The sequence below is a fragment of the Geotrypetes seraphini genome, chromosome 5 (genome assembly GCF_902459505.1).
Source record: "Geotrypetes seraphini chromosome 5, aGeoSer1.1, whole genome shotgun sequence".
Classification (NCBI taxonomy): Eukaryota; Metazoa; Chordata; class Amphibia; order Gymnophiona; family Dermophiidae; genus Geotrypetes; species Geotrypetes seraphini.
Genome location: NC_047088.1, coordinates 264,780,828 through 264,806,785, shown reverse-complemented (window position 1 = coordinate 264,806,785; position 25,958 = coordinate 264,780,828). Strand labels below are relative to the sequence as shown.

The 25,958-nt window shown below is 42.3% G+C and overlaps 1 protein-coding gene across 3 annotated transcripts in view; it reads left to right on the top strand.

Annotated features, from left to right (window-relative positions):
* Positions 1–25,958, top strand: part of CFAP65 (cilia and flagella associated protein 65) — a 351,728-nt gene that overhangs the window by 20,777 nt on the left and 304,993 nt on the right. For all 3 annotated transcript variants that reach the window (XM_033945108.1, XM_033945107.1, XM_033945109.1), the window contains 2 exons: positions 5,395–5,497; positions 14,219–14,385. In XM_033945108.1, the coding sequence (XP_033800999.1) occupies positions 5,395–5,497; positions 14,219–14,385 (270 nt within the window). The remainder of the gene's footprint in view (positions 1–5,394; positions 5,498–14,218; positions 14,386–25,958) is intronic.

Genomic DNA, 25,958 nt, shown 5'->3' with positions numbered 1-25,958 from the left:
TTTATCAAATAGATTTAACTTGCATAGGGGAGTTAGACAAGGATGCCCTCTGTCTCCTTTACTTTTTGATATTGTCCTAGAACCTTTATTAATTGCAATAAACAAAACTAAGGAGATAAAGGGAATATCATTTACCAGTTTTGAATTTAAATTATCTGCATATGCAGATGATATATTATTATATTTAAGAGAACCGGAAACTACTATTCCATGTATACTTAATTTAATAGAAAAATATGGTACTTTTTCTGGATATAAAATTAATTGGAACAAATCTGAAATTCTCCCAATAAATGTTCATTGTACCAAAGGATTATTTGACCCATATTCATTTATTTGGAAAGAGGATGGTATAAAATACTTAGGAATTATGATCAAAAATACAATTGAAGACACAGTCAAAGAGAATGAAAAACTTTTATTGAAAAAAATAACAGAAATGTGTGAGCAATGGAATCCATTACATCTTTCTTGGTGGGGAAGAATTCAAACAATTAAAATGATGATATTGCCTGTGGTTTGTTACCAAATGAGTATGATTCCAATATTTTTTCAGGGGTCATTTTATAAAAAACTTAACAATATTCTTACAAAATTTGTTTGGTGTGGGAAAAGACCAAGAATCGCTTTAGTATCATTACAAAGACCAATTATGGAAGGGGGGGTAAATTTTCCAAATTTTTATAGGTATCATCAAGCCTATATTTTAAGACAGGGTATGTATTGGATCCTCCCAGATCTTTTAGAAAATGTACCAGATTGGCTGTATTTAGAATGGCGGCTCCTGTTCCCTTTATATCCAGAACAGTTAATAACTATAACAATGCCTAAAAGATACAAAGACCACAGAATTTTATTTGACACTTGGAAAACATTGAGATACATTAGTAATCTGTCACCAGAACCTATTGCTAAATCTCTAAATCAATCAATATGGATAAACTCCAGGATCAGAATTGGCGGATTTAAAATCGTCTGGAAACAATGGATAAATGCAGGAATACGAACATTGAATGATGTCATTTCAGAAGGGTCACTGCTTAGTTTTTCACAATTGCAAAATAAATTTGGATTAAATAAAACACAATATTTTAAATGGATGCAATTGAAGCAGGCCATTCAGGTAGGGTTCCCTGAATGGAAAAATCTAAATAATCAATATAGTCTACAGGTTCTATGTTTCCAGGCGGATTTTTTGGGTCACCAAGCCGCAAAATGGTACAAATTGATAAACGGATTTTTAAATAAAAAAAAGAAAACAGGTCTTAGGGATATTTGGAGTATTGAGATTGGTCAGACAATTTCTGAGTCTCAATGGCCACGATTTTGGTCCTGGAGATTAAGATCTACAAAGTCAGCATCTATGAATCAAACATGGTTGTTCTTATTACATAGAGTGTTCTGGACCCCAACGCGCCTGCAAAAAATAGATAGTACTAGATCTAATAGATGCTGGCATTGTAAATTGGAAATAGGGACGTTAGATCATTTAATCTTTTTCTGTCCCTGTGTAAACGCATTTTGGAATTCAATTTGGCCCCAAATTAATAAGTTACTAGAGAATTATGTAGGACTCTCATATGACACCATATTATTTGGCACTGCAATGAGAACTAAGAGTCCGATTTCAGCAAATAATAATAAGCTATTACTAATACTAACAGGAGTCGCCATGCAACAAATTACTCAAAATTGGAAAGATTATACCAAATTAAATTATACGTTCTGGTGGAATTCTGTCTGTCATATTTATAAAATGGAAAAAATAATAGCGTTACAACAAGGGAATCTTCTTAATTTCAAGAAAATTTGGCAACCATTGACTAATTATTCTAATGATTAGTTTTCTTAGCACAATGATAAAAATTATATATGATTGGGGTGGGATTTGATTAATTATTGGAAACATGTTATATAAAAAGGGGAAGGGATTTATATTTTTATGTTATTGTATAATATTTATCATATTATATTTTAAATACTATGAATTATTAATGATAATATAATAGATATGTAATAATTAATAATATTTAATATGATTCAAATATTGTAAGAATGGAAAATTTATAAATAAAAATTTAAAAAAACAAAAAACAAATGTATATATATCTAAACCCTTCTCCCTCCCCTCCCTTTCCATACAATTTACTTAATTGAATCAATCTTTTTCATAGTTCTTTTTACCTTTTTTCTTTCATTTATACAATCCCTCCCCTTTCCCTTCCATTCATAAATAATGTTAAGAAAATGGTGTTTATTCATTACAAAACAATGTCAATGGCTCCCATATTTCATTAAACCTTTTATAATTTCCATTTTGTATTGCTATTGAACGTTCCATTTTGTATAGGTGACAAAGTGAATTCCACCAGAAATTAAAATTAAGTCTTGTGTGATCTTTCCAATTTGTAGTAATATGTTGCATGGCAACTCCTGTCATAATCAATAAAAGTTTGTTATTACTTGCCGATATCTGACTCTTTTTCCTCATAGATATGCCAAATATCATAGTATCATAAGTTAATGCTACAGGATTTTCTAATAAAGAATTTATTTGATCCCAGATCGAATTCCAAAAGGCTAATATATAGGGACAGAAAAATAAAAGATGATCCAAAGTCCCTACTTCAAGCTTACAATGCCAGCATCTATTAGACAATGAACTATTTAATTTTTGTAATCTAACAGGGGTCCAAAATGCTCTGTGCAAAAGAAAAAACCAAGTTTGTCTCATAGATGCTGACAGTGTACATCTTATTCTCCAAGACCAAATTTGTGGCCATTGAGATGCTGAAATTTGATGATTAATCTCAATGCTCCAAATATCCCTAAGACCATTTTTAGGTTTTTTATTAACCAATTCACTAATAACTTTATACCACTGTGCGGCCTGGTGACCCAGAAAATCTGCCTGGAAGCATAAAAATTCCATGCTATATTGAGAATTTAGATTTTTCCATTCAGGGAACCCTGCCTGAATGGCCTGCTTCAATTGCAACCATTTGTAAAATTGTGATTTATTCAGTCCAAATTTATTTTGCAATTGTGTAAACTCAAGCATATTTCCATTTGAAATAACATCATTTAAAGTTCGTATTTCTGCATTTAACCAATGCCTCCAGACAATCTTAGTTCCGCCAATCTGAATCTTGGAGTTTAGCCATATAGATTGATTTGTCGATTTACTAATAGGAATTTCAGTTAAATTATTTACATATCTTAGAGTTTTCCATGTATCTAATAAAAGTTTATTTTCTTTATACAATCTGGGCATCTTGATACTGAGAATGTGACAAAGATGTAAAGGAGACAGGAGTCGCCATTCCAAGTATAACCAATCTGGAGTGTATTCAATGAGATCTGGGAGGACCCAATACATACCTTGACGTAAGATATAGGCCTGATGATACCTATAGAAATTTGGGAAATTTACCCCACCCTCCTTAATTGATTTCTGTAAAGATACCAAAGCAATTCTAGGTGTTTTGCCAAGCCAAACAAACTTAATAATTATTGAATTCAATTTTTTAAAAAAGAGTTTTGAAAAAATACCGGAATCATACACATTTGATAGCAAACCACAGGCAATATCATCATTTTTATGGTTTGAACTCTTCCCCACCAAGATATATGTAATGGGTTCCATTGTTCACATAATTCCGAAACCTTTTTTAATAAAAGTTTTTCATTTTCTTTTACTGTATCTTCTATTGAATTTTTAATCCAAATTCCTAAATATTTTAATCCATCCTCTTTCCATACAAAAGGAAATGAATCAAACATAGATTTTATGCAATGCACATTAAGCGAAAGAATTTCAGATTTATTCCAATTGATTTTATATCCTGAAAACATTCCAAATCTTTCAATCAATTCTAACAAACATGGTATAGTTGAACCTGGATTGCGCAAATATAATAAAATATCATCCGCATAAGCAGATAATTTGTATTCCCATTCTTTCAAGGGAATACCCTGTATCCCCCTTGTCTGATTAATAGCTATCAATAAGGGTTCTAAAACAATATCAAACAGCAAAGGAGATAATGGACATCCTTGTCTAACTCCTCTATGTAATTTAAAACTCTCAGATAAATTGTTATTAATGTATAATCTTGCCATAGGAGTTCTTTCTGAGTGTAATTTCATAGTGTTGTAGGAATGCACAAGGGAATCCTGTTTGGTTGGCAGATGCAAAATCCATCCTGTTTAACATCTTTACAAGTACTGTGAACTGAACATTTTGGACCAGAAGGGTGGTCTATTTTTTTTTGTAGCTTATGGGAGGCAATTCAGGGTGTCAGAGGTACTGTTTTAAAAATTTAAAGGAGAGAATGCATGCACAATGTCCAGTAAGGGAGTCTGGGTGTCTCAGGCATTGCTTGGCCAGATTCAGGGAGCAGGCATGAAGACCACTGTAGCTTATGGCATTTGGCAGAGTTTCGGTGCTATAATAGATAATCTAGATAAAAAGGTGTTAAAAATTGAGAGAAGACCCAGGTAGTTGTGCATGAGGTCTTCTGGTGGTGCTGCAGTTCAGTTTTGACTGAGCTGGAAGAGTAAAGAAAGATAGATAGTTCTAAGTCTAATAGATGCTGGCATTGTCATATTGAAGCTGGGACATTAGATCATCTTTTATTCTATTGTCCATTTATTTTATCATTCTGGAAATCAATTTGGCCTCAAATTAATAAGATGTTAGAAAACCCGGTAGCCTTGACATATGATACTATTTTATTTGGAACAACTATGAGAGCAAGAAGTCAAATTTCGTCAAGTAACAACAAACTTCTGTTTATTTTAACTGGAATAGCAATACAACAAATAACATACAATTGGAAAAAAATATGACAGGTTAAATTACAATTTCTGGTGGAATTCTGTATGTCATATGTACAAAATGGAACTCACCATTGCAACGCAAAAAGGTTATGTGAGTAAATTTCAGAAAGTCTGGGGACCGTTAACAGATTTTTGTAATGAATGATTAACTTTTCCCATGATAAGATATTTGATTAGAGGGAAAAAGGGGTGGGATTTTATTTCTGATTATTACATAATATATCAATATTTGAATGAATTCACAATAAAGATGATTTTATGTATTATTGAATTGGGAGGGAGGGAGGGATGGGGGATTATTATATTCAATAAGAATGATATAAATTTAGATTTCTTATATAATATTTTAACATTATAGAATACTAATTTCCTAATGAAATGTTAAATTTGATGCTAATATGTGAGTTAATCAAGTGTGTATCTTTAAGTTTTATATGAGTTTATTTGATACACTTGTTGTAACATACAAAAATGAATAAAGAATTATAATTAAAAAAAAAGAAAGATAAGAGAACGTGCCAGCACCCTATTTTCTTGTTGTTTCTCTTTCAGCCCTCCTACCTCCATTTTCTTTACTACGATGCCCCCTCAGATGATTATGCTGAGCCCTGGTACAAGCTTCTCAATACCCATCACGTTTCGTCCCATGGAGAAGGTAAGAGGGGCTGCTTCCTTCTAGGGTTGCTTCATGGAGCACAACAGAGCTTTCATTTCAGTGAGTGCAAGACTTCTAAGAAGAGGACCTGTGTTAGCAGCATATGAGTACAGGAGAAAAAAATGGACTCTTTGCAGGCTGGGAGCTAACATAAGAATTACCCACAGGTGGTGCTTTTGAGACTACACAAATTCATTCTTTAATTTAATGAATCACTTTAAAGCATTGTCAAGCAAGACAAGATACAAACCATCTGATGGCATAGCTGTTGTGGGTTCAACACTTGTACAAATAGCATTCAACATAACAACCAACACAAGTGATATAACAGACAACAAAATATACGAACAAACTTCAACACAAACAGAGGGCCATCATTTGTCTCATTCAACAAAAGATTCCAGATATAACCCTAATCCAACTCATTAAACTGCCAAGCCTTTACCATTTTTTAAAGGACATTTCTTTGTCATAGCAGCAGATGGGTTATGACATCTACCTTCAGGTAAAGACAGAGGCATCAAATTCTCTTTTATAAGACAGCATGCTCCTGAGTCAGTATTTCCTCTATCTGTAGCAGGTGGTGGATGGTCTTTCATAAACTCTTGGGGCATCCTTTGCTGTCTTCACTTCTGGTTTGGGTTTTCCATTTCAGTACAGCTTCAGGGTGTTTAGGCTGTTTGGTGCCTCCTCTAGGGGTGTACCCAGTGACGTTGATTGCTCTGAATAACTACATGGACAGATTTCCTACCCGCATCTCCCCCCCCAGCCCTTTCTTCCATCTCTCAGGGATGCCAAAAAATAACAACCAGCCATACAAAATCAGGTTAAATCAATAAGGCCTTATGGAGCTCTTAGTGATCTGCTAACTGGCAGAATCAGAACCAAGAGTCTCCCTGAGCCATGGGCTGCAGGCCATTTCACTAACTTCATGACATCATTTCATTCATTATTATTCACACATAAGTTGGTACATCTTTCAATTACAATACAATTACTTTGTTAAGATCCAATGATAAATTGCATATGACTGCACTTTGCCACTAGGTCTATATTTAGTTCATTGGTCATATGATTTCTTCCTGTCAATCTTACTTCATTAATAATTTTCCATAATATTAGCAATCCTATAATAACTTATAAATCATGCACTCATAATTTTGCTCCTGTCAGCAATTCAATGCATTGGCCATCTTATAACAACATATTAGCTTAGGGCACAGTGACCTGTTCCCTGTTCTAGGACCCTTCTATTACCCAATCGTACAGGAAGTAGCATCTGGGACAAAACATGTATTTATAAACTTTAAGTAACAGCTTGCCAGTAATGCTAACCAATGAATATTCTTTTTTACTGTAACTCTCTAAAGCATTTCTATATCATTCTGCTTCATCTTTTATTATCTACATCCCAGGCAAAAGAGTGTCTTTTACATATCCTGCTATGCCAGGTCCTTTCTCGCCACCACCCATCCTGCTGCTTTTCTCTTCTCCTTCCTCACAGGAGTGAAAAAAAGGGATACCTTGGGAAATTTGAGCAGGAGGTCTGCTTCCACAGCTTTAAGTTGAAGGGAATGATTCCTACACTGTTTCATTAGTCTCTACAGAGCAACGACCAACCCTGTATTTCTCCCTTTGCTTTCACTTTTATTTTATTGCAACAGAGGTTGTGAAATGTTGCTCCCAGTATGGAAAGTGGAGAGCAGCATTGGGGCAGTGCTCAGCAGGTTGTGCGGCATCAGATTTGGCTGAGTCAGTGTCGTGGATGGCAGAGAAGTCAGGTTCCCATGTAAGAGACATGTTCCCATACTCTGCTCAGGTTTTACGCATTGATGCTGCTTGTGCATCGGCACTCTTGGCCATGTTGGAAATCCAAAATTCTGCTTCTACAGGTGATAGCTCATGTCTGCCTAATCAGACACAGGCTAATTTGGGTCCTTCTGCTAGAGATGGGTTTGAAATTCTTTCTCCCTCTTAGGAGCCCTTTTCTCTAGAATTTGTGTTGCTACTTCAGCAAGCATTTCTCTTAAAATACACTCACCAAATCTCTGGGTCTCAGAGAATTCATCTAGAGGTTCTGTTTGAGGTGGATCCTGTATCTTCTCTGTCTCCTGCTCCTTCAGAAGGGGGACTTTCAGCAGCTTTGCTGCCTGAGTTGTTGCCTAATTTTCTAGAGGAGGAACTGTTAAGGGATGAGTCTGACGACCCTGCTGCAGTTTGGGTGTTCCATAATGAAGAATCACCTTCCTTATTACTAAGGCTAAGGAAGCTCTTAATATTTCCCCTCCTGCCTCTCAGGATCCCTCTGCCTCCAATCCTAAAATGTCTAAGCCCTTCCCTGTCCATGAAGCTATGCAGGAATTGATTACAGCCCAATACTCCACAACAGACACAAGCCTCAGGGTTGCCCAGGCTATGTCTCGCCTCACTCCTATCTCTCCAGATGAACTGAAAAAGTTAGTTGCCTAAAGTAGATTCCTTGGTCATGGTGATTATTAAAAAGACCACTCTGCCTGTGGAAGGAGATATAATGTTGAAAGATGTTCAGGACAGAAGTTGGAGTCTTCCTTGAAACTCTTTGAGGTAAAGATGGGACTGTTCTACCGTCCACCTGGGCAAACTGAAGCTGAAGATACAGAAATGGTAGCCGAGCTGAGAAGGGAATGCAAGAACCCAAACACCATAGTTATGGGAGATTTCAACTATCCTGGGATAGACTGGTGTCTTGGAAATTCAAAATGTGCAAGGGAAACGGAGTTCCTGGAAGCAGTCCAGGACTGCTTCATGGAACAACTAGTCGAGGCACCAACGAGAGGATCAGCGACTCTGGATCTGATCCTCAATGGGCTTAAAAGCCCCGCGAAGGATGTGGAGATCATAGGACCACTAGGAACCAGTGACCACAACATGATTCAGTTCAAAGTGCAAGTAGGACTACCTATGGGAAAGAGAACCAAGGCAACAACATTTAACTTCAAGAAAGGGAACTATGATGCCATGAGACAAATGGTGAGAAAGAAGCTCAGAAACAGCTCCAAGGAAACTCGGACTGTGGAGCAAGCCTGGTCCCTATTCAAGGACACAGTAAACAAGGCACAAAACCTATATATACCAAGATTTAGGAAAGGTTCCAAGAAGAATCAGACAAAGGACCCTGCATGGATAACCAGTGAAGTAAAGAAAGTGATAGGAGACAAGAAAAAATCATTTCGGAAGTGGAAAAAGGACAAAACTGAAGGAAACTGGAGAGAGCACAGGAAGCAACAAAAAGAATGTCACCGAGTAGTCAAGAAAGCCAAGAAAGAGTATGAGGAGAGACTAGCCAAGGAAGCAAGAAATTTCAAACCATTTTTCCGATATGTGAAAGGGAAACAGCCAGCGAGGGAGGAGGTGGGGCCCCTGGACGAGGGTGACCGGAAGGGAGTGGTGAAAGAGGAAAAAGAGGTGGCTGGTAGGCTAAACAAGTTCTTCTCGTCGGTCTTTACAATAGAGGACACATCCAGTGTGCCAGAACCGGAAAAAATCTTCAGGGGAGATCAAGAGGGGAAATTATCATGCATGGAGGTAAGCCTCGAAGACGTTCTCAGGCAGATAGATAGATTAAGAACGGACAAAGCTCCGGGCCCAGACGGGATCCACCCGAGAATACTGAAAGAGCTCAGAGATGAAACAGCAGAGTTACTGCAGCATATTTGCAACCTGTCCTTGAGAACAGGGGTAATCCCGGAGGACTGGAAGATAGCGAATGTTACACCGATCTTCAAAAAAGGATCGAGAGGCGACCCGGGAAACTACAGACCGGTGAGCTTAACCTCTGTTCCGGGGAAGATGGTCGAATCAATGATCAGGGAAGGTATCAATGAGCATATAGAAAAAAATAATCTGATGAGATCGAGCCAGCATGGTTTCTGTAAAGGCCGATCATGCCAGACAAATCTACTGCATTTCTTTGAGGGGATAAGTAAGCAATTAGACCAAGGTGACCCAGTAGACATTATATATCTAGATTTCCAAAAAGCCTTTGACAAGGTGCCCCATGAACGCTTACCGAAGAAACTGTGGAGTCACGGGGTGGAAGGGAACGTGTACAGATGGATCAAAAATTGGCTGGCGGACAGGAAACAGAGGGTAGGAGTAAAGGGGCACTACTCTGACTGGATAGGGGTCACAAGTGGTGTTCCGCAAGGGTCAGTGCTGGGACCATTGCTGTTCAATATATTTATTAATGATCTAGAAACGGGGACAAAGTGCGAAGTTATCAAGTTCGTGGATGACACAAAACTCTCCAGCAGGGCCAGAACTGTTGAGGAATGCAAAGAACTGCAGAGCGACCTGAACAAACTGAGTGAGTGGGCAAAAAAATGGCAGATGAGCTTCAATGTGGAGAAATGTAAGGTCTTGCACATAGGGAAGGGGAACTCCATGTACAGCTATACGATGGGAGGGAGGGTACTCGGGGAAGGCAGCCAAGAAAAAGATCTGGGGGTATTGGTGGATAACACAATGAAGCAGGCGGCACAATGTGCAGCGGCCTCAAAAAAAGCGAACAGAATGTTGGGCATTATCAAGAAAGGTATCACTACCAGAACAAAAGAAGTTATCCTGCCACTGTATCGAGCAATGGTGCGCCCACATCTGGAATACTGCGTCCAATACTGGTCGCCATACCTCAAGAAGGACATGGCAATACTCGAGAGGGTCCAGAGGAGGGCAACGAGGATGATAAAGGGTATGGAGAACCTTTCATATGCCGAATGGTTGGACAGGCTGGGGCTCTTTACCCTGGAGAAGCGGAGACTGAGAGGGGACATGATAGAAACTTATAAAATCATGAAAGGCATAGAGAAGGTGGAGAGGGACAGATTCTTTAGACTAGCAGGGACAACTAAAACAAGAGGTCATTCAGAAAAACTGAGAGGAGACAGATTCATAACGAATGCAAGGAGGTTCTTCTTCACTCAGAAGGTGGTGGACACCTGGAACGCACTTCCCGGAGAGGTGATAGGACAGAGTACAATTCTGGGGTTCAAAAAGGGACTGGATGACTTCCTGGAAGCGAAGGGGATAACAGGGTACAGATAGAGGTTTACCTTACAGGACATTGAGCGAATAGGGTATGGATATTTTAGGCTAGGTAGGGAACACTTTCAGGTCATGGACCTGGGGAGCCGCCGCGGGAGCGGATTGCCGGGCACGATGGACCCCTGGTCTGACCCGGCAGAGGCAACGCTTATGTGCTTATGTGCTAGGTCTCAGCTTTCTCTTCAGGGCAGTCTGTAGTTCCTATGCTGTGAGAACTTGCCTCATCTGGGTTCAGCAAGCAGCAGATACCTTGTCTGACTGTGTGGCGCAAGGGTTAGAGCTAGACCTCAGCACCCTGAAGCTGTGGGTTCAAATCCCTCGCTGCTCATTGTGACCCTGGAAAAGTCATTTAATCCCCCATTGCCCCAGTTACACTAGATAGAGTTTGAGCCCACTGGGACAGTTAGGGAAATATGATAAAGTATCTGAATGTAAACCACTTAGGATATAAGTGGTATATAAATAAATAAATTAAATTACATTAAAAAAAATTTACTTCCTTCAAATTTGCCAGTATGGAGATTGATTTGGCTTGCCTGATGGATTTCTTATACAATCTTTTTTTTTTTTTTTCCAATTCTTTATTCATTTTTTCTTCTTACATCAAGAACACAATATTACATCAATTGAATCATATACATCATTTGAAATTCTTTCTATATATCATCTTAAATACATAAATTAACTCCCTCCCCCACCCACTCTCATGCAATCTAATTAAGGCATCTGCCAAACATATAGCATTAGTGGTCATGGCTAGGTGCTTATTGTGACTACATCACTGGGTTGTGGATCCTGCCTCCAAGCAGTGCCTTATACAGTTGCCTGGGGGTCCCCCAAGACAAGTTTAAAAACCAATGATCTGTGTCTTCCTTGGACTCCTGGCAAAGGACAGGAAGTTGTGGTAGCATCTGTTGAGCAATTTCATGCAAGGGATGCTTCTAGCCTCTCCATCTTGGATAGTGGTGGTCATGGATGCTAGTTTGGCAGGTTGTTGAACACACTGTCCTCCACCACAAGATGGAAGCAGTTTGTTCAGTGAACTGTTTAGAATTCAAACTGGTTCACAAGGCCCTGTTAGCCTTTCATCTTATTCCTGAGGGCAATTTGGTCTGCATTCTGTTGGACAATGTCACAACAGGCAGGGAAGCATGTGGAGTGCTGCTCTGGTGACAGAATTTCGTATGCTAATTCTCTGGTTGGAAAAGCATTTTCTCCAGATTTCAGTAGCTCACATTGTGGGGACCTTCAGTGTCCAGGCAGATTACCTCAGCTCGTGGCCAGTAGGGGGTGATGTCTATGGGACGGTAATGGAATGGACGTCAGGACATGATAGTACAGTATTTTGTGGAATTTTTCTACAAAAGTGCCTGCTTTTCGTATGATTCTGGGTAACTCTAATTAGATACAAGCATATGTATTAGTTAAGGCCACACCCAATAGAAGCGTACAAAAAATTGGTGAATAAAAATCTGAATATGGATGTAGCCAAGGCCAGAAAAACACACTATAGATTAATATTAAGGAAAAGCATAATAATATTCTTTTTATGTACTTTGCTATTAGGCTAGATCATGAAGGAAATCAGGATGTACATGACCTCCATCTTGAGGTGGTGACTCCATTTTGGGTTCTCTGTCTTTCTGTGTCTTCTGCTTGGCTCTTTGTTCAGGGTTTTCCCGCTTCTAGCCTCGTGGTTCTAATTGATACCAGATGTGCCTTAGGCTGGTTAGGAAGAGCATATTAGATTACGTATCCCAAACTGAGATATAACATGCATTAAATATGAATGAAATACATGGTCTGAATGAATGGAGGGGCCCCTGAATGTGATATGTGGTGATATAAATGGTTTATAAAAAGAACACTAAGGAAAAATCTTGAACACAGCATCTGGAAATAATTAGTCTGCTGTTCCAGTCTCCAGCATAGGAAGGGGGGCATTGGCAGCCCACGCTTAGGACTGTGTAGGTGTAACATGAAGCTGTCAGCTCAGAGAGAAAAGGGGGAAACAGCCCCTCCTTTTTCTCTGAGGCTGAGAATTTCTCAGCACTTAACAAATGCAGGTTCTCTTAATATACCTTTTTGAAAAGGACAAAAAGAATATTGGATATGTAATAAAATGTTAATGTATATTCAGAAATGAATGTAAACAAAACAAATATGATTTCTGAAACTTTTAAATATGTAAAGGAATTTTCTTTGTCTAAATTTAAAGACCACCTCTGATTTTGGTTGGCCCACGGCCAATGATGTCACACTGGACTGAAGGTATATATTGGGGAGCTTCGAAGTATCGGGTTGAGATCATTATCAGAAGGCCAGCATTTTGGCAACTATAACGACCTCCCGCTAACGCAACTAGCTTTTGAGGTCCATGATGGAAAAATAAAAGCAATAAAATTATATTTTGGTGAACCTTGCGTTATGCGTCATTTTCCATGTTTTGTTATTTTTCACACCTTGAGTGAAAGCTAGCAGCGTAATTGGCAGCTTTATGAGTGCGCTGGCGTCCAATACCCATGCTCATCAGGGACTCTTTGGATTAGGGGGAATGGGGATTGTTATTGGATGTCTTCAAGCTGATTGCTCAGAAATGAGGCACCCTGTTTCTGGATTTCATGGCAACTAGTCACAATTCCAAAGTTCCCAAATTCTTCAGCAGAAGAAGAATGTGGTTTGGAGAGGATAGATGCTCTCTCCAGCCATGACCAGTGTCAGGGCTTCTCTCTTTCTTTCCCCTGTGGCCCATGATAGGCCTCCACTGGATTCTTTTTCTTCTTCAGGGTCTGGTAAACTTGGTTCATCCAGACTAGTCATAGTATGCAGACCTGATTCATCTGCTGGTAGACAGGCTGTTTCAACTTCTATTTTCTGAGGAGCGTCTTCTACAGGGTCCCATCCAAATGGAGGACCCGTCCCACTTTGGTCTTATGGCCTGGTTATTGAGAGGTCTGCAAACGACAAGATGGTTGGATGGGGTGGAGTTAGCTTCGGCAGCAACTCCAGTAGTTGGAACTAAGGACAGTACTGGGTGGACTTTACGGTCTATGACCCTGATATCAAAGAAAAAAGGCAATTTAATCATGAATTTATAATTCATGTAATTAATGGGCAGACTGGATGGACTATTCAGGTCTTTATCTGCTGTCATTTATTATGTTACTATGAATTACTTTGTGTCCTCAGCAAATTTAATTGTCTCACTAGTTATTCCCATCTCTAGAGCACTAAATATATATATATATTTTTTTCCAATTCTTTATTCATTTTTTTTTTCATCTTCCATCAAGTGTACAATATTACATCAATTAATTCATACACATCACTTGCAATTCTTTCTATTATCATCTGAAGTATATAATATATAGCACTAAATATATTAAAAAGTAGCGGTCTCAGCACAGACCCTCAGGGAACCCCACTATTTACCCTTCTTCTTTGAGAATATTGACCTACTCTCTGTTTACTATCTTTTGATCAGATTATGACTGGAGAACAGAGAATATGTGAATGATATTAATATGGATTGAGAGGTATATGTTAAAATACCAACAGAGCAGTTATATGTGGTACTAGCTTAGGCAGTTCACTATAAAGAGAGACCTATTAACACCTCATCTTTTCTTTAATTTCTAGCGGGAGTATGAAGATCACATTAATTTTCATATGATGGAGGGCATGTTTACTATTGCCCTGTATGCCACCTTGCTACGCTGTAAGCTGCAGATCCCAGAGAGTCTCAATCTGCCAATATGTGCAGTCGGTGACTCCTCAGAGGCTTTCTTTACTATACACAACACTGGGTGAGTACATGAGGGCTTCTGGAGCCTTAGAAAAAGCGGTGGATAGAAAAAATGTTTTGATGCTACTCAACATACATTGCATAGAGCGGTGCTTCTTAAGGGTACGCGAGCTGCTTGTTGAGGGTACACGGCACTGGCTGCCGCTGAGGATATTGCCTGCCTGCTTGCCGAAGCCACTGCCAGGGATCCCTCCTTCCTGTCCTCCACCCTCTGTTGAAGCCACCACTGGGGATCCCTCCTTCCAGCCTTGCACCCTCTGTCGAAGCCACTGCCGGGATTCAACCTTCCTGCCTGCCCCCCTCTACTGAAGCTGACCCAAAGGGCTTCCCTCCAATGTCAGAGCTGATGTCAGAGGAAAGCCTTCTGGGTCAGCAATGTGTGTGGTTCTCATTTTCTTCCTGTCTTCAGCAGCTCTCGTTGCAGGGACGCGCAGGCTGCAGTTCACATGCTGCACATAGCTGACCCGGAAACCTTCTGTCCGACATCAGAGTTGACGTCAGAGGGAAGGCTTGTGGGTCAGTCATTTGCAGCGTGTGAATTGCTGCTTTTGGGTCCCTGCAATGAGAGCCACTGAAGGCAGAAGGAGTGAGTGTGGCTCAAGCAAGTAAGGGATAGAGGAGACATGATCTGGGAGAAAGGAGGAGTTGGGAAGGAGCGCATTGGGACATGAGGAGCCCGATTTTGGGTCAAAGGCTGGAAGGCACAAACTCGGGATACAAAAGGGAGGGAGGAAGGGAGCACTAAATTGGAACATAGGAGGGAGGGAATAGAAAGGCAGAATTGTTGGGCTTGAGTGTGTGAGTAAGAGGCAAAGAGATGGTGCACATGGGGAAAGGAAGAAAGAGGGAAATTGGGCATATGGAGAGAGGAGTGAGGTAGAGATGCATGGGGAATAGAAGGATGAGAAATATTGGATATGGTGGTGGAGAGAGAACAGAGGGACAGATTGAAGGAGATGTAAGAGGGAGGAATTTGGACATAGCGATAGAGGGAGCGATATGGTGTTGTGTTAGAGAGGGGTGATAGAAGGAGAAATGGGCATGGGCTGGTGGGCAGAGGTGAAAAATGCTGCACATGATTTGGGGGGGGAGAGAGGGAGAAATGTTGGCTGTGGCAGTAGGGGTGGGTGGGAGAGATGTCTGGATCTCTCAAGACAGATGGACAGTGAGAGAGAGAGAGGGAGACATGTTGTCAATAGGGGTAGAGGAGAGAGGAAGAAAAGTTGGACTTATGGAGGGACAGAAAGAGATGTTAGTTGGGGAAGGGAATGAGGTCCAGAGGAGAGGAAGCATGCATGAGGCAGAAAGAAAGAAATATTGGATGCACAGTCAGAAGGAAGTGCAACCAGAGACTCATGAAATCACCAGACAATAAAGGTAGGAAAAATGATTTTATTTTCAATTTAGTGATCGAAATGTGTCAGTTTTGAGAATTTATATCTGCTGTCTATATTTTTCTATAGTTGTTACTGAGGTGACATTGTATATTTTAAAGTTATCTGACTTGATCTCTTTGAAAAAAAATGAATATAAATGAAAATGAACATTTTGTGTTTGTAGTGTGCTTTGTGTTTTTTTAAATTTTGTGGTTACCATTATGTATTAGTAAGATTATATTGTGTATATATGAAAAATGGATGGAAAAAATTGCATTTCAATTAGTACTAATATTATGGGGGTGGGGTCGGGGCAGAGCCTGTGCGGATTTGGGGCAGAGCTTAAGCAGGGGTATTCGGTTGATATTTGTTAGACTTAGGGGTACTTGGCTTGAAAAAGTTGAGAAACACTGGCATAGAGCAAAGAGAAATACAAAATGAATTGCAACAAGTTGGAAAGTGAACTTTTAGGGGCAATTTAATAAAATCTAGTATTCTATAACAGCAAATTTATGCACCTAATGTGTTATAGAATATGAGTCGAAGTCAGCAGTTCCTAAATGCAGCAGTTAGATGCCTAAGTGAAAATATTCAGTAAAGTTTATAATCTTTCCTACTTCTGAGATGCTAACTAAGCTGAGAGCTATTCCTCTGTCTCTCGTATATAGTAGCAAGCATGTTGAATGTCTCATCTAGAAGTCTAATTATTTAGGAAATGTTTGAAAACTTGACTAAGGTAATTGGTTTTCCATGTTATTACTGTGAAAGTTCCCAGATTTCTTTGTTATGTAATCTGCATTGAACTTAATGACACATAAAGAGTGGGAATGCACTTGCATTGCCAATGGCCCCCTTTTTATAGAATCTGCTAGAACACTTAGGTGGCTAGTTTATAGAACGGCACCTAACTGCTGGTTTTCTCCTGCTTTGGTGGTTTTTTTTAATAAAATATTCATTTTTCAAACTTACAATAAATGCATCAACAAGTACAATCAATTAAACTTAGGAAATCAATTAAAACCTATGGGGTTAATAATAATAAAAAAAAAAACCATCTAAAAAGTGTCCTAAATGGCTACTTGGATGATCAAAAAGCCTGATCATAGAAACATAGAAATAGACGGCAGATAAGGGCCATGGCCCATCTAGTCTGCCCACCCCAATGACCCTCCCCTACCTTTCTCTGTGAATAGATCCCATGTGTCTATCCCATTTGGCCTTAAAATCAGGCACGCTGCTGGCCTCAATCACCTGAAGTGGAAGACTATTCCAGCGATCAATCACCCTTTCAGTGAAAAATAATTTCCTGGTGTCTCCATGCAGTTTCCCACCCCTGATTTTCCACGGATGCCTCCTTGTTGCCGCGGGACCCTTGAAAAAGAAGATATCTTCTTCCACCTCGATGCGGCCCATGAGATACTTGAATGTCTCGATCATGTCACCCCTCTCTCTGCGTTCCTCGAGTGCAACTTATCCAGCCGTTCCTCGTACGGGAGATCCTTGAGTCCCGAGACCATCCGGGTGGCCATACTCTGGACCGACTCCAGTCTCAGCACATCCTTACGGTAATACGGCCTCCAGAATTGCACACAGTATTCCAGGTGGGGCCTCACCATGGATCTATACAATGGCATAATGGGAACTCCTGCGTATGCAACCTATGATTTGCCTTGCCTTGGATGAAGCTTGCTCCACTTGATTGGCAGTCTTCATATTCTCACTGACGATCACCCCTAAGTCTCGTTCTGCTTCAGTTCTTGTTAGGATCTCGCCATTAAGGGTGCAAGTCTTGCATGGATTTTGGCTGCCCAGGTGCATGACTTTGCAATTTTTGACATTGAAGCTGAGTTGCCAGGACCTAGACCAGCGCTCCAGTAGGAGTAGGTCGTGCATCATGTTGTCGGACCTTGAATTTATGTCTGTTGTGCTTTTGCCCACTACATTGCTTAGTTTGGCGTCATCGGCTAATAATGTTATTTTACCTCGCAGCCCTTCTGCCAAGTCTCTTATAAAGATGTCGAATAGGATTGGGCCCAGGACCGAGCCCTGCGGCACTCCACTGATTACCTCCGTCATTTCAGAGGGGGTGCCGTTCACCACTACCCTCTGAAGCCTATCTCCAAGCCAGTTCCCAACCCATTTCGTCAATGTGTTGCCCAATCCTATAGAACTCATCTTGCTCAGCAACCTGTGGTGTGGTACGCTATCGAATGCTTTACTGAAGTCCAGGTATACGATGTCCAGGGACTCCCCAACATCCAGCTTCCTCGTCACCCAGTCAAAGAAGCTGATCAGGTTGGATTGGCAGGATCTCTCCTTAGTAAATCCATGTTGACGGGGATCCCGTAGATTCTCCTCGTTCAGGATCGTATCCAATTGGCGTGTGATTAGAGTTTCCATTAGTTTGCACCCTATTGATATGAGACTCACCGGTCTGTAGTTTGCTGTTTCCATCTTGGAGCCTTTCTTGTGGAGTGGAATGACGTTAGCAGTCTTCCAGTCCAACGGGACATTACCCGTACTAAGGGAGAGATTGAAGAGCGCGGATAGCGGTTCCGCCAAGACATCACATAACTCCCTGAGCACCCTGGGGTGTAGGTTGTCAGGCCCCATTGCCTTGTTAACCTTAAGCTTTGACAGCTCGCAGTAGATACCGCTGGGTGTAAACTCGAAATTACTAAACGGGTCATCTGCGTCAACCCTTGTCTGTAGCTGAGGGCCGAGTCCTGGCGCCTCGCGGGTGAAGATTGAGCAGAAGTATTCATTTACCAGTTGGGCTTTTTCCGAGTCCGCTTGTACATAGTCTCCGTCTGGTTTCCTAAGACATACTATCCCGCTTGAGTTCTTATTTCTGTCACTGATATACCTGAAGAAGGATTTATCTCCTTTCTTGATGTTCTTCGCTAGAGACTCCTCCAAGCGGAATTTGGCCTCCCTAACTGCTGTTTTGACGGCTTTTGACTTGGCCAGATAGACTTCCCTAGAGTCCTGTTTCCCTGATTGTTTGTAAGAGATGAATGCTTTTTTCTTCTCCTTGATGAGGTCCGAAATCTCCGCAGAGAACCACTGTGCTATTGTTCCATCACCGTTTACTTACTGATTTAACATAGCGGTTTGTTGCTTCTTGTATGGTGGCTTTCAAAGTCGACCACATTTCTTCCACGTTATCGGTTTCTGCTTGGCTTTGTAGCGCCTGGTGAACGAAGTCTCCCATTTCTTTGAAGTTTGTGTCCTTGAATTTGAGGACCTTGGTCAGTGTGGTAGATTTAGTGAAACCTTTCCTGAGATTGAACCATACCATGTTGTGGTCACTGGAGGCCAATGTGTCGCCCACCGAGACCTCTGTGACACTTTCTCCATTGGTAAGTATCAGGTCCAGTATTGCCTGATCCCTTGTTGGTTCCAACACCAGTTGCCTGAGTCTTGCTCCCTTCATAGAGTTTAATAGCCTCCTGCTGCTGCCGGAAGCAGAGGAAAGCGTGTCCCAATCCACATCAGGCATGTTGAAGTCACCTAACAATACTGTGTCCCCCGCAAGGTGATATTCTCTATATCTCCGATTAATTCCATATCTAGGTCATCCTGTTGTTTTGGGGGTCTGTATATTATGCCAAGATAGAGGCATTTGTCCTTTCCTCTGGCCAAATTTACCCAAAGGGATTCCCCAGTGTAGTGGACATCTGTGATTATCCCAGGACAAGCAGGCAGGTATTCTCACTAGTGGGTGATGTCATCCGACAGAGCCCCGATACGGACGTCTCACAAGCATACTTGCTTGCAGAAACTCAGAAGTTTCGAGATGCCCGCACCGCGCAGGCGCCAGTGCCTTCCCGCCCGATGGTCTGGGCGCGTCTCCTCAGTTCTTTTCTTTCCGCGGAGCTGAGAAGTTTTACTTCAATTCTGCGCCAATTGAACCCGTTTTTTTGCCTTCTTAATCGCCGCGGTTTTGAGTTTATTTTCTCTTTATCGTGTGCTTTCTTCATTTGGTTTCTTATTTTTTTAAAAAAAAAATTTCTTCTGGTGCTTCGACCGGGTCGGCCGCGTGGCTCAGGCCCCGCTCCTTCGATCTTGCGGCGGAGCTTTTTCGGCCTATGTCCCAGCCAATTACTGGTTTTAAAAAGTGTAGCAAGTGCCAGGGTGCAATTTCGTTGATGGACCTGCATCGACGCTGCCTGCAGTGTCTTGGTCCAGAACATTTCCCGAAATCGTGCCGGCCTTGTTCCACTCTCACAGCATGTGCGTTTAAGCGTCGCTGTTTTTGTGGGAGTCGATGTTCAAGATGGAAGCTGCTCAGGAACCCTCAGCTTCGACTTCGACCAGCACTTCGTCTGCACCGGTGAAGCCTCTCGCCGCTTCTGCTGCATCGAATCTCCTGAAGCCGGCTTCTTTTGTCCCGGCTTCGGCTCCGCCTGCTGCTCCAGTGCCTTCCTCCGTCTCCTCGGATCAGGTACCTCCTCCTCCCATTCCTCCGGTGGTTTTCAAAGTGCCAAAGGCTTCCAAGCAAAAGCACTCGACCACGAAGGAGCGCGAAGACCGTTCAGGAGGTCCCACTTTAGGTGCGGCTCCCTCCTTGTCGGCTTCGTTGCAGTCCCTTTTGGAGGCTCAGTTTGTCGAGCTCATGACCACCATGGGACCCAAGTTGCTGGCCACGATCCAGGGTGACCAGCCGGTTCCGCCTCTGGGGGGCGGACCGCCCCTTCCGCCTCCTCCTCGCCGTTCGCTCTCACTGCTCGGCGAGAAGGAGCGGCGCTTGGCGGCCTGTCCCTCGAGGCGGGCCTCTTTTAGTGACATGCCCCCTTTAGAGCCCATTACGCCTCCGGACGAAGAGGTGTGGAATCCCTCTTCGAGTAATTGAAGCCCTGGGCATCGCAAACAGGAAGAGTTCTTCCGCACTCCTTATCAGGCCTGGACTGCTTCTCGAGAGGCGTCGAATCTCCTGCCTCTGCGCTCTACCGCCTCGGGTACCCATCTACTCGTGGGAGGCTTCTGGGGACCATTCTAAACATCATCGCTCTAGATCCCCTTCCAGGCATCGGGAGGGGCATCGGTCCAGGCATTCTTCGAGGCACTCCTCTCGGCACTCTACAGTCTCCCCGCAGAAGAAGTTGCCTCGTATGGTGTATTCCTCGTCGGATGTGTCTCCTCCTCCGGGTCCGGAGTTCGAGGATCCCTGTGGCTCATATTCACCCTGTCCATCACAGGTCTCTATGGATCCCGAGGCCTCGACTTCGTCCAGTCCGTCTCGTAGGCCTGTGCTGGCGGACCAGTTATCCTTTTCGTCCTTCCTCCGGCAGATGGCGGATGACCTGGACATTACCTTGGACTCCGGTTCTCGGTACTCCAAGGAGTACCTCGACACCATGCATTTGCCTCATCCTCCTGCGGAGTCTCTTCGTGGGTCGGCCGGGGGGAGCGGTCGGGGGTTCGGGGGGGGGGGGCGGATGTTGGGGGGAGGGGGGTTCGTCGAGGGCAGGAGGGCCTGGGATCCCTCCTGCCCGTAATGTAGTGGGGGTGGGTGTAGGGGGGTCGCCCGGGCCAGGAGGGCTTGAGCTCCCTCCTGGCCTGATCGAGTCGGGGGGGTTGCGGCTGCAGCAGGGCAAGAGGGCTTGTGCTCCCTCTTGCCCCGATCGAGTCGGGGTGTCGGGGAGTCGGCGGGGCAAGAGGGCTTGGGCTCCCTCTTGCCCCGATATGTCGGGGGTGCTGCGGTTGGCCGGGGCAAGAGGGCTTGAGCTCCCTCATGCCCCGATGTTGTCGGGAGGGGGGGGTCGCAGTTTGCCATGGCAGGAGGGCTTGGGCACCCTCCTGCCTGGATGGTTGAGGGGAGGGGGGAATTCTGTAACCGGTGTTGTTTTTGACAGACACCGGTTACAGAATCCAGCTTTTAGGCGAAGGACTGGCTCCTCCTTCACCTAAAAGCCCTTCTGTTGGACGTTTGTGGCTTAGACGTTGTTTTGTTTCATTATGGCTAAAATGTGTAGACGTGGTGTGGGTGTACCTTTAGACGTAGTGGAGATTGGGCGTTTTGGCAGAGGAAGGCCATAATCAAAACATGGATGTTTGTTTTGGTTATGGACACTTTCCCTGCTTCTGGGTTGAACGTTTAGGGACTTAGGTCAAAAGGGGACTTAGACGCTTTTTTTGATTATGCCCCTCCACCTCTTTGATAAATTCCTCTGATTCCTCCCTGCCTTGTAACATCTCTGAAACACTTTTTTTTTTTAAATTTCTTTATTCAGTTTTTCATATCTCAACAAGTGTATTAGAAAAAGTCATATATGATCTTATAAATACACACTTGATTTTCCTTCATATAACACTTTAAGTACAACATATCATTCTTATATTCATACACTTCCGGATATACCTAACTACTCCCGACTTACCAATGTAATTTGAAATTTTTTCTCTGTAACATCGCTGTCTGTGTACAGTCTCTTCCTCTGTAAACCGCTCTGAACTGCTTGTGGTATTGCGGTATACAAAAATAAAGTTATTATTATTAATATTAATATTCAGCAATAAATCAAATTATAAAGTTTATCTCCCTCCCTCCCACTCCTTTCATATTATGTATTAAACACATATCATTTAATAAATAATTTCCTATCTTTCTTCCCATTAATAAAAGCTTTGGTGCTTAATTACTGTTAATTTCCATTTGATGCCAAACTTTTAGCAAACTATATAAAATTACCCTGATCATATGTCAGAATGGAGCGTTTCCTCTCTCTCCATTTGCAAATTCATGCATGTCTGTTTGGGAACTTGACATGGTAAAGTGTTTCTTGTTAGGGTGACAAGAGCTCTCTGAGGCATATATTCATGTGCCTATCTGTATTTCTGTGTCTCTGTGCCTCTGCGTACAGACAGACAGAAGGACAGAGAGACAGATAAGGCTCCCCAATAGGCACCATCACTTGAATAAAATGCACCTAGAAAAGGCTTTCCTTGTGATATTACATGTCTCTCATGCACAGGATCATGGGTATCCATCCTCTTTTTCTCTAAGTATCTCTTCTTCTCTCTCTGTGGATCATTTTTTCTAAACTAGAAATTATTGTAATCTGGGCATGGATTTGATATACCACCTTTCTTTGGGTACAGTGAAAGCGGTTTTCATATACTTTATACAGGTACTTTATCTGCCCTAGTGGCAACAGAGGGTTGGTCAGGGTCACAAGAAGCTGCAGTGAGAATCAAAGCCAGATCCCCAGGTTCTCAGCCCACTCACTGTGTAGACAGCCTCTGTACATTAGCTGAAGCACAGTGAACAGCTATGCACAATCGATATGGCCAATTTGGATTCTGCTCAAATCATAGCACAGAGGTCCTTTTATTGACATTAGAAACATAGAAACATAGAAATAGACAGCAGATAAGGGCCCACGGCCCATCTAGTCTGCCCACCTTAATGTCCCTCCCCTACCTTTGCCCTGTGAATAGATCCCATGTGCCGATCCCATTTGGCCTTAAAATCAGGCACGCTGCTGGCCTCAATCACCTGTAGTGGAAGACTATTCCAGCGATCAACCACTCTTTCAGTGAAAAAGAATTTCCTGGTGTCACCTCGTAGTTTCCCGCCCCTGATTTTCAACGGATGCCCTCTTGTTGTCGTGGGACCCTTGAAAAAGAAGATATCTTCCTCCGCCTCGATGCGGCCCGTAAGATACTTGAACGTCTCGATCATGTCCCCCCTCTCTCTGCGCTCCTCGAGCGAGTATAGCTGTAATTTGTCAAGCCGTTTTTCGTATGGTAGATCCTTGAGTCCCGAGACCATCCGGGTGGCCATTCTTTGCACCGACTCCAGTCTCAGCACATCCTTGCGATAATGCGGCCTCCAGAATTGCACACAGTATTCCAGGTGGGGCCTCACCATGGATCTATACAATGGCATAATGACTTCCGCCTTACGACTGACGAAACCCCTTCGTATGCAGCCCATGATTTGTCTTGCCTTGGACGAAGCCTGCTCCACTTGATTGGCAGACTTCATGTCCTCACTGACGATTACCCCCAAGTCTCGTTCTGCTACCGTTTTTGCTAGGATCTCGCCATTAAGGGTATAAGACTTGCATGGATTCTGGCTGCCCAGGTGCATAACTTTGCATTTTTTGGCATTGAAGTTGAGTTGCCATGTCCTAGACCATCGCTCCAGTAGGAGTAGGTCGTGCATCATGTTGTCGGGCACTGAATCTTCGTCTGTTGTGCATTTGCCCACTACATTACTCAGTTTGGCGTCATCGGCGAATAATGTTATTTTACCTCGAAGCCCTTCTGCCAAGTCTCTTATAAAGATGTTGAATAGGATTGGGCCCAAGACTGAGCCCTGTGGTACTCCACTAATCACCTCCGTCATTTCGGAGGGGGTGCCGTTCACCACCACCATTAATCACCAAAATCAAGCAATCCTCCTTCAGTTTGACATAGCCACCTCCTTCCATTATTACTAGCCAAACTCAACAAAATAGGCATTGTAGGAACCGTCTTGAACTAGAATTGCTTCAGCTCTTGTTGGGAGGTGTCTTTTCAGTGGGGGCGTACCTTAAGAAAGATATGGCGATGCTCGAGAGGGTTCAGAAAAAAGCAACGCGCTTCATAAAAGGTATGGAAAACCTTTCATACGCTGAAAGATTGGAGAAGTTAGGAATCTTTTCCCTAGAAAAACGGAGACTTAGAGGGGACATATGAGTGGTGGACGCTTGGAATGCTCTCCCGGAGGAGGTTGTGACAGAGACCACCATTCTCGGTTTCAAGGGCAAGTTGGATGCACACCTTCTTGCAAATCACATTGATGGATATGGGTAAACAGGTCTTCATCGGGAAACACCTGGCTTGGCCTCCGCATGTGCGGGTCACCGGACTGGATGGACCAAAAGGTCTGATTCGGTGAAGGCGTTTATTATGTTCTTATGACATGATAGAGACTTACAACATCATGAGGGGCATGGAGAGGGACAGATTCTTCAAACTTTCAAAAACTATAAGAACGAGAGGGCATTCGGAAAAATTGAGAGGGGACAGATTCAGAACCAGGAAGTTCTTCTTCACCCAAAGGGTGGTGGACTCCTGGAATGCGCTTCCAGAGGATGTGATAGGACAGAGTACGGTATTGGGGTTCAAGAAGGGTTTGGATGATTTCCTGAAGGAAAAGGAGATAGAAGGGTATAGATAGAGGATTAACATACAGGTTCTGAACCTGATTGGCCGCCGCATGAGCAGACTGCTGGGCACGATGGACCTCTGGACTGACCCAGCAGAGGCACTGTTTATGTTCTTATGTCCTTATGTCTTGGAACAGGTTGCTCTCTGCTTTACAGCCTTTTGAAAGCAGCTAGTGCAGGCCTTGGGGTATAAATGTAGAGTGCTCTGTCCTGTTGGCAGTTGTTTTTAATGAAAGGCATATTTTGTTTTATGCTTGAACGTTTTTATTTGGGGTTTTTTTGTTGTTGTTGTACTCAGCTTAGGTAATAAGCAGATAATAAATGGAAAAAGAAAGAAGTAAGGGGCCTTTTACCAAGCTTTAGTAAGCACTGACGTTTGCTTACTGCAGTGAAAAATGGGATCTTACAAAAAAACTATCAAGAGATTGAGAATTGTCCAATTGGCTTAAAGAAATTTGAACATATTACACCATATTATAGGAAATGACATTGGTTGCCGGTTGAGGCGAGAGTTTTATTCAAACGTGGTTGTTTGTGCTACAAAACCTTCCTATCTTTTCAAACATTTTGATCTCTTGGACAAAATTTGTTTCACTTGTAGAATGTCTTCGTTCTTATTTCCAACTCTTAAAGAATGTTGATTCAAAAGATATCTTGATAAAACATTATCATTTTAAGCAGGGCTTTGGAATAAAACCTTAAGTGATTTACTTTTGAACTCACTTTCATATCAAACATTCAGAAAATCATTGAAGACTTATTTATTTGACAAGTTTGTTTAAATTTTAGTGACCGACAGTCCTTATATTTGTCTGATGTAATTTCACACTTCATACTATGTAGCTTCTCTTAGATGTAAATCGCCCTGAACTGTAAAGTAAGGCGGAATATAAATAAAGCTATTATTATTAATATTTACTTGGAGGGCAATGAGAAGCCCCATGGTAATTTTTGGATGCTAAAAAATGCTAGGGGCAGGTCTGGGGTAGAGAGGGCTGAATTTTGTGCTAGTCAATTAGCGCAGCTCCAAATTAGCA